Source organism: Rhinopithecus bieti, unplaced genomic scaffold (assembly GCF_001698545.2).
Source record: "Rhinopithecus bieti isolate Rb0 unplaced genomic scaffold, ASM169854v2 scaffold_81483, whole genome shotgun sequence".
Classification (NCBI taxonomy): domain Eukaryota; kingdom Metazoa; phylum Chordata; class Mammalia; order Primates; family Cercopithecidae; genus Rhinopithecus; species Rhinopithecus bieti.
This window is the reverse complement of record NW_016831071.1, coordinates 335,937-348,953: the sequence shown is the minus strand read 5'-3', so window position 1 is coordinate 348,953 and position 13,017 is coordinate 335,937. Positions and strand designations below refer to the sequence as shown.

Here is a 13,017-nt window from a genome sequence, read left to right as displayed (position 1 = left end):
AAAAAAAAAAAAAAAAAAAAAAAAAAGAATGTGTTCTCTCTGTACTCGTAATAAATACATTTTCTCATAAATTTCAATGCCCAGTTCTCTACACCTTATCAAATAGCTCCTGTCCTTCCTGTCCACACCCTGCCCCTATGTATTCTGGAAGATGGGGTTGTTACATTGAGGAAGATTCTGTGTCCCAAAATCAGTGCCTCTCAAGCTGTAATGTGCATTAGAATCACCTGAGGTTCTTGTTAAAATGCAGATTATGATGCAATAGGTCTTGAGCGGGGGCCTGAGAGTCAACATTTTTAACCAGCTCCTAGCTGTTGCCAGTCCATAAACCACACTTTGAGTAGCAAGACCATAAATGACCCTGGGCCTACAGCAGTAGTTCTCAAACTTTTCTGCACATAATGTTCACCTTGGGATCTTTTAACAATGCCACAGCCCAGGCCATACCTCAAATCAACTAAATTACAGTCTCTGGGGATGGGACACAGGTATATGTAGAAGCTCTCCAAGGGGTTCCAATATTCAGACAAGTTTGAGTACCACTGACCTGCAGGAAAACGCTCAATAAATATACATTGATTCACGGCATGTTTGCCTTCTAGTCATGAGGAACTAAGTTGAAGAAGTATATAATTTAGCTCTCTCCCTGCTTTTAAAATGTTTGAATTTTCATCTGTGTTTATAAAATGCTTTGCAGAAAGCATAAAAAATGATAAATTCATGTGCCTGGGATTGACTAAATCATTGACTCTTAGAATGCTGGAGCTGTAAGGGTCCCCCCCAAAAATCTACTCTAACCCTCTCATTTTGCAAAGAAGGAAACTGAAGCTCAGAGGGGTGAAGTTACTTGTTATAGATCACACAGGAAACCTGTGGCACACCAGAGACAGAATGTGATTATCCATCCTATATTCTGTCAACCCCATTATTAGGGATTGATAAATACTAATATCAATCAATGATAAAAAAATAAAAATATATTTTATTTAGCTCATGTTTTAAAAACTACAATTTAAATAATTAACTTGTCTTTTTTTATCAGTCAATATTTTCTACTGGCATAGAAAAAACAATGGGCTGGAAGTGACTTGGGTTATAGGCCTTGGTTTTATGATCGATTAGTTGAATGAATCTGGGCAAGTCATTTGACTTTATGTACTTCAGTTTTCTTATCTTTAAAAGAGAAATACTAATATAATTATAGGATTCTAGTGTTAGAAGGGAGCTTACAGATAGTTTTTCTAAACTTTCAATTGTACAGATAAGGCTAATGAGGCTCAGAGTGGATATGGCACATTTCCAAGGTTACTCAACACCTTAGGCTTGGATCAGAACCTGGTCTCCTTCCACTCTAACTCACCTGCCTCTTGTCTTGTCTTAAAAGGGAAATGGATGTGCTTGTACTTTGATGGGTTTAATAGTGATATAAATGAAAGCTGCTACTATTCTTCCTAATCAACATGATAGCCTAAATTCTCTACTATTTAGAAAAGCAGGTAAGTTCAACACTCAGGGATACATGAGAGGTGTGGTAGACAGAAGCATATTTCTGGGTAGTAAATTTCTTCCATGCAACTGTCTTTTCAGTCTTTCAAGAGAGGAGAGAATGAAATTCATTATTATTAGAAATATTATCATTATATGAAAGGTTATATTTCTGATGCCCAAAGAAAGTTTAGAAAGACTATGTGGGAATCTCAGTCAACCAAAGGCAGGGCCTCCAACCAACGCACCTTTTGCTTTTTTACCTGGACACACCTTGCAGCACTTTCCATCTATTTTTTGAGGATACTTGCAGGGGTATCGATTAGGGCAGTGGATTTTCTTACACTCTTGCTTGGTGACATTACAAGTACATAGCACACACTCCACAATGCCAAATGCCCGGAGGTTTGGGTGCCAGGACTCTCCATGAGAATAGGTCTTTCCATTGGAAACACACACTGAAAGAGAATGCAGTATTAGCAATTAAAAGCTAAAGAGCTAAAATGGAACCCTATATTCAGAACTCAAGCCCTGAACTACTATCACATCAACCATCTTTTGTTCTTGTCATAGCCATGGGGCTATGTTTACGGAGTAGTATCTGTGACCAAAAAACAGCTTGGGCCATATTCTACTCACAGCAGTTTCTCCAAATTCTTCAGCAGCAGCTTCTGGATGCTTATAAATGGCCTCACACATAGTAGGCAGTCTATACATATATATATATATATATTGAGACAGGATCTTGCTCTGTCGCCCAGGCTGCAGTAGTGTGATCGTGGCTCACTGTAGCCTTGACTTCCCGGGCTCAGACAATCCTTCCACCTCAGTCACCTGAGTAGCTGGGACTACCATGCACCACCATGCCGTGCTACTTTCTTTTTTTTAATTTTTGTAGAGACGGGGTTCTCCCTATGTTGCCCAGGCTGGTCTCAAACTCTGAGACTCAAGAGATCCACCTGCCTCAGCCTCCTAAAGTGCTGAGATTTCAGGCATGAGGCACCGCACCCAGCCTATATATATATATTTCTTTTTTGAGATGGAGCCTCGCTCTATCATCCAGACTGGAGTGCAGTGGTGCGATCTCGGCTTACTGCAAGCTCTGCCTCCCAGGTTCACGCCATTCTCCTGCCTCAGCCTCCCAAGTAGCTGGGACTATAGGTGCCCTCCACCACGCCCGGCTAAATTTTTTTTGTATTTTTAGTAGAGATGGGGTTTCACCGTGTTAGCCAGGATGGTCTTGATCTCCTGACCTCGTGATCTGCCTGTCTCCCAAAGTGCTCGGATTACAGGCATGAGCCACCAAGCCCAGCTACATATATATATATATGAGAGAATAAATGAATGCGTGAAAGCAGAGTTCTATCTCTAGTAGAATGTAATGTTCGTATTTTCAATTCTATAGAAAATTTGTATGTCTCAAGTGGAAGTGCTTCCAGGCATGAAAATTTCCTTGGGAGATTTGCTTTCCAAGGAGGCTAGATGCAAAAATTACTGCTCTTCCCAAAGGGGCAGTTTCTTCCAGATCCTGAAGCAAATCCATTCAGAATGTCAAATGCTATGAGTCTTTCTGATCCACCAACATATATAAGTATGAAGCTTAATGGTGTTGGGTACCCTTTGGTGTGGGAAGGAAGGTGGTAAGTCAAGATTGAGAGGGAAAGGACCAACAGGCCTCCTGGGTAACTTGTGAAAGGATAGCCTTTTATGCCTCTAATCTTCAGGCAGTTTCCTCAGTCTCCCACCTCATAGTGGCTATAGATATTTGGCTACAGCTGATCACTGCTTGCTTCACAGATATCCTTTGGCAGTCTGACATTTGTTAAGTGGGAAGTTAAGTCATTGGCCCCATGTCTTCTGAAGGGCCTTAAAAGAGCAAGCATCTGGCTGGGCGTGGTGGCTCCTGCCTGTAATCCCAACACTTTGGGAGGCCGAGGCAGGAGGATCCCTTGAGCCCAAGAGTTAAAGACCAGCTGGCAAACAAAGAGAGACCCCAGTCTCTACAAAAATAATAATACGAAAATCGCCAGGTGTGGGAGTGCATGTTGGGAGTCCCAACTACTTGGGAGGCTGAGGTGGGAGGATCACTTGGGCCCGGGAAGTCGAGACTGCAGTGAGCCATGATGGCGCCACTGCACTGCAGCCTGGGTGACATAGCGAGACCCTGTCCCCTCCCCCGACACACCCAAAAAAAGGAGCAAGCATCTGGGATGCAGGCTGAGGGGCCTAAAAAGGGAAGGGGCCACAGGAGCATCTTTCTATGCAAATCAACATCAAATATATCTGGCTCCTACTATAAGGCATGGAGCTAGGCTCCAAGATAAGAACTGCACAGGGCTACAGATAGGGAAGTCTGAGGATGAGTTATCTCATTTTTTGAGAGTGCTGAGACATTGTGGAGATTTCAAGTCATGACTAGGACTGAATGTGTTTCTTATTATTCCCATCACCTCATCACACCCGGGGAAACCTGTGGGCATCCCAATCAACAACATCTCTAGGGTGGGTTGTATCACTTCAGGCTGGGCTGTTGGGGAGAAATAGTCCCACTTGAGGCATTTCTAGGAATTGGCTGATTTGGCTGCAAGACAATCGCCTCAGAAGGATGAATCACTGGGCTCTTTCTCATCGAGTCCACTGAGTCGCATTAAGATACAAGAATAATGTTGGCTGCCTTTTCCTGTCCTTTGCAAGAGCTGCTAGAATACTGGACACTCTAACTGGTCAACCCATGTAAAGATTTCCAATAACCTAAACTGGAGTGGCTCACAATATTACAGTGAGACAAAATGGAGAGCTGACACCTCAACTGTGAGGTCAGGGCTGTGGACAGGATCACACAAGACAGGCCAGATGTGCTATTCTCTTTCCTGCCCCTACCTCTTTTTTTCTCCCCAAACAGTGATGTTCCCTTCTAGACAGTGTGATCAAGTGGATACACAGTATGCTTCAAGAAAATTTAGGCTGGATTCAAGTTCAAAATGGTGGAGTCCTATCATTTTTCTTATTTGATGCTAACAAGGAGCCAAGTAGATATATCAGAGGACCACATTATTAGCAAGAGATCTAAGGAAAAGAACGACCCATGCTGAGCAGGGCAGGCAGGACTCCCAGTGTTATATGGCTAGGTTCCCTCTCCCCTGAACATTTGGACTAAAGGAATGATCTAGACTGGGTGAGAGCTCAAACTCTGCAGTAGAATGGGGTGAGGTTAATTCTCAACAAGGAAACACAACCCTCTCCTTACCCAAAAAATTCTCGGGATGATTTTGAATCATCCAGCTTGGGAGTTGGGGGTGGGGACAAGTGATTCCTCAGTGAACTATATTAGAAAGGTCAGAATAGAACTGTTGCATCCAAATCAGTGGGGCAAATGAATAAATATAAACCAGCTGGGGTTTTGTAGGACATGGAGAAAATCAAGGGATGAGCCTCTGCCCTGAAATTAAAGAGACCTTGTGGAAATTGTGGGATTTAGGATTTTCAAAATCCATTTTCCTACACCTTTAAAAAGCTTTGAAATACTTTCACAACAAATGGAATCTATTGGAGGCAATTTAGAATTGAAAATCAAACTATCTTAACCTAACTCTCCCTCCTTATTTCATAAACTTTTATCAGAAATCCTTGGAACTTAAAAATAATAAAATTCAAATCAAACACAGATCGACAGTAAGTATTTTCAATTCTTCTAATACATCACCATTTTCCATTAACAGTTTTATTTTGAATTATTTTAAGCCTGCAAATCTCAAAAGCAATTTAATTTTTTTATCTGTAATCTGAAATTTACATCTAACTAGTAACAGATGTGATCAACTAGCTTTGGCTTGACTAGCTTTGTTGAGATTTATGGTAGGAGTTCTTTGTAACGGATTGTTTTTCACCCATGTTATTCAATCATTTGGTTTAATAATTTATTGCTTTTAACCCATTCAGAGAACTGCTTTTGATTTGTTTTCCCTTTAAAGGAAACAAAACATGTTTGTGGTTTCATAAAAGGAACCAGCTGAGCCCTTGCTCCAACGAGCTGGTTGACAGGAGGCCTAAAAAAGTAAGAAGCAGTCAATTGTTTGATTGAGTTTCTCCTCCCCTGACTCCTGCTACTGGTATGTGTGTGTTTGGGGGCGAGGGGCAGGGAGCAGGTGGAGGCCAGAAAATGCTGTGTAAGAAGAAACTGGAAGCTATGGAAGTCTGTGGGTGCCTGTTGTAGCCAGTTGATCAACTAAGTGGACAGCATGTCAGTCTTAACCTGATCAGTCTTTCTGGTGCTCAGCCAGGTGGTTTTGGGATTTCTCACTGGATTACTCTTTTACTTTTTTTAAATTTTTAATTTAGAGACAGGGTCTCACTTTGTCACCCAGGATGGAGTGTAATGGCACAATCATAGCTCACTGTAACCTTGAACTCCTGGACTCAAGTGATCCTCCTGTCTTAGCCTCCCAAGTAGCTAGGACTACAGGCACTCACTACCATACTTGGCTAATTTTTTTTTAATTAAATTTTTTTTTGTAGAGTCTTGTTATGTTGCCCAGTCTGGTTTGAACCCCTGGCTTCGAGTGATCCTCCTGCCTCGACCTCCCAAAGTGTTGGGAGGCATGAGCCACTGCACCTGGATTACTCATTTCTAAGGACAGTCTCATATGCTACATATTCAACAAGAATCTGAGTGTGGGGCCAGGAATATGTATCTTTAACGAGAAGCCCAGGATAATCTGGGGTGCACTGAGGTGTGAGAATTGCTATTTCTAAGGTATAGATAAGAGCTTCAGTGATGTTGGGCACTGAGTACCTTTGAATGTTGGGTCCCCTACTAAAACACAGACAATCACTCTTTCTGTTAAAGACCCAAGGAATTTTCCCAAATGACCTACAATCCCCAGGGACAATTGAGAAAATACAAGAGGTTGTTTCACAAGCATAAAAGGGGCCAGACTATGCTCTTTTGGCTGCATTTAAGGAAGTCCAAAGAGTCTCCTGGAGTCACCTGACTATACTCACTTTATGGACTTGATGCTAAGTGAGCCACAAGTGAATATGGGCTATTCCTGGGAGAAAGAGTCCTTTCCCAGCTCCAGCTCTGCAAAGACCAGGGCTGCTGAGGCCCTGTTGTGGAAGTATACAAAAGAAGGATGCCCCTTACCTTGTCCATGCTTGTGTTTGTTATTGATGACAATTTGCACAATGGTTCCTGATGCTTGCTGGGAATCCATAAGAGCTCCGCGGTGACTTCTGGTCCCAGGAAAGCGGGACAGACCTCCAGCCTGTCGGCTTGGTGGAGGATCATAGTGAGAGCGGTGGTAAGAATGCCTCTGTAAAATGACAAGAACAATTTTCATCCAAAAGCCGCCAATGAGATCACAGAGATTAAGTTATATACACTAGAAGTCATTCAATAATTTTGATTTATAGTGGTGAGCTCTGATTTCAGCTGCATGCTCACCTACACCAATAGAAACAGGGATGTGATCATGTAAAAGCATCATTGGCAACATGCTGAGGTTTATCTCTCTTCTTCTAAAAGATAGGACTAGATTCACATGCAAACTTCTTAGGGAGAAAAGAGCCAAAAAGGCTAAAGTGTCCTTCCTGCTGCCAAGACTCTCACATTTCAGTTTAAGAGTTAAGACATTAGTCTGCATGCAAGGCAGAATGTAAATAGAAGCCACAGATGAAGTAAGAAGTCCTGCGCAAATCAGGAGGAGAAAGAGAGAGCTTCTAGTTGGGGAGGGTTTGTGATCTGGGCCATGAAGGATGGGTAGACTTTTTTACAGCCAGAGTGTAAGGGGAGTAGTCCAGGCAGAGGTTTCCAAGTTGAGAAGGTGAAGCAGAGAACATCGAGTCCATAAAAGGGAAGAGTTGCAGGATAACATTCCAAAAGTGGGTTGAAGCCAGATCATGGAGGACTTTAAATTACAGGCTAAGGGGTGAAGACTTTATTTGGTAAGCAATAGAGGTGAGGGCATAGAAGGCTTTGAGGGATTTTTTTTTTTTTAAGTTAGAGAAGTAATGTAATCAGAACTGTTTCAGAGCATTGAATCCTGATCATGCATAGGGTGAACTGGATAGGAGGAAAAGATGAGATTTGAGTATAGTCTTGATAAGATGTACTGAGACTCTAAACACAGGTAATGGCATAAGATAATACAGCACAGTACAAATACCCTAGGTATTTTATAGATAGAAGAATTGATAGTACACGACAGTATTGGCATGTAAGCTCTACAAATCAAGGACTTTTTGTTCACTGCTACATCTCTAGTGTCTAGAATTTAGTGCCTGGCATCTAGAAGATGCTCATCAAATATTTGTTGAGTGAACAAAACTGGCACCTAAGAAAAGCTTAGAGTCTTTTCATACAAGCAATCTTTCAGCAAGGGTTCAACACACATGATGACCAGACTATTGTGCTACCCACCCCTCTCCTAGGAGCTAAAGTAGGCTGAGGGTAGAAGAAGATGAAATGAATGAAGAATGGAACCTTAAGGCTTAAAGCCACGTAAGATTAATTGTATTTTGTACGCAATTGTTAGGGGTGAAGGAGGGGGAATCCATTAAAAAAATCCTTCACAGGCAATTGAAAAGGAAGATCTTTATATTCAGTGACAGAAATAGTGAGGAACCTTGGGAAGATAGTTATGGGGTCCCCTGACCATATCATCCCATAAAACACTGATTAAAGTTATGGGCCAGACACACATGTTGCAAATTTCGCTTTGGGAAGTATTATTGCTCTCCTGGCAGGAAGGGGCCACTGGTAGGGGGAAGGGAGAGTAAACAGGAGCTGAAGTAAGAGGACTTTTTTTAGCCTTTTGAAAGACAACATTATTCTCTCTATCTAAGAAGAGCCTACGCTGGTGCATTGCTATCAAAATTCACACAAATGAGAATCTGCATCGATTTGTTTTCATGTACATGGATAGGATTCTCAGTGCAAATATTCCTCATTCCCACAATGGCTCGTACTTTTCTGCCATAATCGCTCATATTCCACAAAGGCCATTACAGGTTGCTCTGTCCTTTTTGAAGTTTGGCAAAGTTTTGCCAAAGGAGCACAGAGAGGACAGTTTGGCTGGTTGGTGTCCCACTGATCCTAAAAAGAAGCAGTTAGACTGGGATAGAATTGGAGAGGGAAGGTTGTTGACCCAGGATAAGCTGAAAGTACAAGAAGTTCTCTGACTCATGATGGTGAACACAAAATGAAAAGCTATTCTTTAGCACTAATGTCTCAGACCGGGGACATATCATAATGGCAGGACAATGATCATGACGAAAAGAAAAATCCTCAAGAATTTTGATCACAGACCCTATTGTAGACCAGTCAGTCCCCTATAACCTAATCTTGTTGAAGTCTTTTGTTTTACAGACAAAGTGAAGCCAGGGAGGAGAGGCAGTTTATTCAAGGTGACAATGAAGATTGAGTTTTTGGAGATGGTAGAAGTGGGGGGAAGATGAACAGAAGGAGGAAGAGAAGGAGAAGAAGGAGGAAGTGGAAGAGAGAATGTCCAATCAAACTCAGTGGTCTATAACCATTTGACTAAAAGCTGCTCCAAAGACAAGTTCTTTCAGATACGGAAGTTCATTCAGCTACAATGTTCACCACCACATACACCACATACTCCACTTTGGCTATACACTAAAATTACCTGGTAAGCTGTAAAAAATACTCATACCTGGGTCCCACTCCGAGGGATCCTTATGTGAGTGGTTTGGGGGAAGGCCTGGGCATTAGGATTTTTATATACTCCCCAAGAGTCTCTGGTTTGAAGCCAAGGTTGGGAATCACTGACATAAAGGATCTTCTGTTTGGGGGCTGGAGTGGGTGGTGGCGGTGTGCGACTTTGATTTAAGGGTAATGGTTCTTTTAGAGTTCCTCCCGTAAACAAATGAAAAAGACTTATGAGGGGCCATTCTGACCTTGTAACTCAGAGCAAGGGAGAAAAAGGTTATTAATGCCCTGAAGTAAGCGAAATTGGAGCTTATCTTAAAAATTAGCTGCAAATAGGCTGCTTGAGAGAGCAGGTCAAAACCAGTTAGAAATGACCATATAGCTATGATCTTTTATTTTGCTCAGTATTTTGGTATTTTTTGATTTACTTACTTGAAAGACTGAAAAATATTTCAGGCTTCAGAGGTGGCTCTAAAACAATTCTTTTCTGGTGTTGAAAAATCCCCACTATTGTAGAGGCTCCCCAGGAATTTCATGTTCTAAAGTCTAAAATGTAAGAGTTTTATTGGTGCAGACAAGAAAACATCAGGGTCCAGAAAGGGCCCTCATGTTCGTGATATTGTACTATAGATTTTCAAGATGTTACCATTTGGGGAAGCTGGGCAAAGGGAATATGGGATCTCTCTGTATTATCTCCTACAACTGCAAGTGAATCTATAGTTATCTCAAAATAAAAAAGTTTAATTTAAAAAGTGGCTTCAGAATACATTCTAATCCATACAGCCATTAAAACATTGTATCTTAATCACTACGAACCTAGGACTATCCCTGGCTAGAAGACACTTAGGCCAATTTCCGTCCCAAACCATTGTTCTGACAATGTGAATGAGACATGGATTTTTATCTGTTTCATGTTGTTTCTATCCCAAACCCTTTCACTTTTTTTAATGGTACATTTCAATGTAATCTACTGGGGCAAAATCAGGGCTTGGCTGTTGTCCAAAACAAAATTATGCATGCTTTCATGTTTTGGCTTTCTAGTCTGTGCCTACTTCTTCCTCCCCACGTACCACACCACTCCACACACACACACACACACACACACACACACGCAAGCGTGTGCGCGCGTGCACATACTCCCCATCAATGGCAGGAGGACCAATTCATGAGAAATTACAACTTGGAAATCAAACAAAACTGTTTCAGGTTTTACAAAGGAGTCATATTTGAACCACTGGTTCCCCTTCCTGTGCACTTCATAAAACTTGCTAAGCTGATGGTTTTCAGACCACTTGGCAAAAGAAACCAGTCAGCTGTATTTCTGTTGAACAGAGATTTTGCTGGTTTGGGGTAAATAGTAACAGTTTACAAAAAGGACAGTTTACTGGATAGGAAATGTGTTGTTAGGGCTGCCTTTTCTTCTTCCCCTGAGGAAGTTGGGCCTGCAAAGGATATTCAAAAGGGATTCTCCTATTTTCTCATTTTAGGCTGGTCAAGAGCAATCAACAAATTTGGAGTTTATTTCTGATTTGAGACAAATTCCTGTGCATTAAAATTAACGAGGAGCCCCCTCCCCACTATACCATCACACACATTTTACACCACCTCCCACATCCATTCATTCAACACTTATTTATTGGGTGACTACTACGCGCCAGGTATATATTTTTCCATTACTACAGATGCTATTTATTATTCAAATCATATCCCACAATATCTATCCCTTTCAGAACAAAGGAAAATATTTATTTATAATAAAGTGAAACCATATGGCCATTTTGGTCTACCAGGCCCAAATGTTTGTTTCTAAAGATAGGTCTTGAACTCCTTTGAAAATCAATAACTATATCAAGGGCCCACATTCTGTACCTGACCTTTTTTGCTACAGGAAGTACTATCACTAGGCCTGCCAATGAAGCTGAAAGATAAGCGTTGGAGTTGAGGACAGTGTAAAATGAAGTCAAGAAGAAAGGCTAATTCATGGCATTACCAGCAAGACTGCTAAGGTGGCCACAGTGCTTAGTGTGGGGGCCTCTCAGGGAATAAGCCACATAGCTTAAGGTGACTGAACCCTAAATGTGTTTTAGAATGACATCTGGTTGACAGTCACTAATTCAGCCACGCTCAACTTCCTACCACAATAAAAAATCGGGGCTGAGAAAAAGAGGAACACACAACACAGAAAACTGAGACTGACATCATCTCCTGTCAGGCTCTGGAAGGAATCTCACTTACTATAAAGCAGATAGAGTTGCATGGAGAAAATCTTTCCTCAGGGTTTATATTAACCAGCAAACAGGGAAGCCCACCCTCTCTTGCAGGATGCTGATTTTTTTGAGATGTCCAGAGTACTGTTCTCCAAACCCCTTCTCCCCAATTCTTCTGCAACTATTCAGAAACAGCAGTGTCCAGAAAATAATACCGATAGACAGTAAGACAAATAGAAATGGTTCCATCTCACTGCTTAATCTTTGGGTTGGGTGTTGGCAAGCTGGGAGCATGCAAGTCAGAAGTGGCCCATGTGATGACCGGGAAGCCCAGCCTCAGCAGCACTGTGATATTTGTATGAGTCATTCTACTGCATCCCCTATCAACACCTTCCTCATATGCTCAATATCCTCAGGCTTGCCCTGTAATTCCCTGGACTCCTGCCTTATATACAATCTTTGCTGTGATGTTCTAAGGTGTTAGAAAATCAATTATATTTTCTTACAAAACTAATTGATGCTTATGGGAAAATATCAGATTATACAGAAAATATAAAGTAAAGAGTCAAAATCTACCTTTCCACCTGCCTGCTTCTACTCCTTTAAGATTAGCACACCTGACATGTTGGTATGTGACCTTCCAGATTGGTTTATGTACATTTATATACATGCACATACAGTTTTTACATAAAGAAGTGGTAGTGTAAAATTTCATTCTGCACTTTGTTTTGTTACTTAATATATCTTGGAGCTCGATTCACTTTACTACATTTAGACGTGTACCATATTCTTTTTAACAATTGTACAGTGTCCCATTAATTGGATGTACAAACCAAGTCCATAGTAGACATTTAGGTTGTCTCCATTTGTTTTGCTTGTATGAAAACAACAATGCAATGAACGTCTTTGCATACTTTTTTTGTACAAGGATGTGATGAACACCTATTTATGTGCAATGGTCACCACGGTGCATTTTGTATGACACATTCCTTGAATTGGAACATCTCCTTTTTGGATTTTAAGAAATTTGAAGTGTAACTCTTCTTAGACATATATTTTTAGAGAGGAATTCTATTTTATAAATTACTTTAAAATACAAAAGAACAAAAGATGCTATTACTTATATAGAAAGATGCCTACTTGTGAAGCTTATTCTGAGATTAGTGCAGAGAACAGAAGGGAGACATTGCCAGGCTGAATGGAGGAGAATCCAGACTGCTACCTTTCCTCTCTTCCAACTGCTACCTTTCCTCTCTTCCAACTGCTACCTTTCCTCTCTTCCAACTGCATGACTGAGCGCCTAAGGCTTGGCAGAGAATTTGTGTGGACACATCTGAAGTACCTACCAAATCCAACCAAAAAGATGGTTGTTATCTTACAACCCCACAGAAGGTCCTCACTGTTGAGGACAGGAGGAGGAGTGACCTGGCTTCCTTAGAGAACGTACATAGACTTGGCAAGTCATCCTAAAAGAATACCAACTTCTGACCTAGACAAAGGGCTGGGGCTATGGTTTCTTTATGCACATTTCCTGCCTCCAGTTACCAATTTTACAGTGTACTTAAATGGTTTTCAGTTGGTGATGACATTCAAAACTTTGAGAAAAGGGAAGAAAAATGGTGTTAGAAATCGGGATCTTTTTTTTTTTTTTTTTTG

The 13,017-nt window shown here is 41.2% G+C and overlaps 1 protein-coding gene across 3 annotated transcripts in view; it reads right to left on the bottom strand.

The window, feature by feature from the left end:
• CHRDL1 (chordin like 1) overlaps positions 1–13,017 on the bottom strand; it is a 121,840-nt gene that overhangs the window by 15,021 nt on the left and 93,802 nt on the right. For 2 of the 3 annotated variants that reach the window (XM_017865629.1, XM_017865630.1), the window contains exons 7-8: positions 6,629–6,797; positions 1,734–1,943 (exon numbers count right to left, since the gene is read on the bottom strand). In XM_017865629.1, coding sequence (XP_017721118.1) covers positions 1,734–1,943; positions 6,629–6,797 — 379 coding nt within the window. The remainder of the gene's footprint in view (positions 1–1,733; positions 1,944–6,628; positions 6,798–13,017) is intronic. The other variant, XM_017865631.1, reaches the window with a different exon arrangement.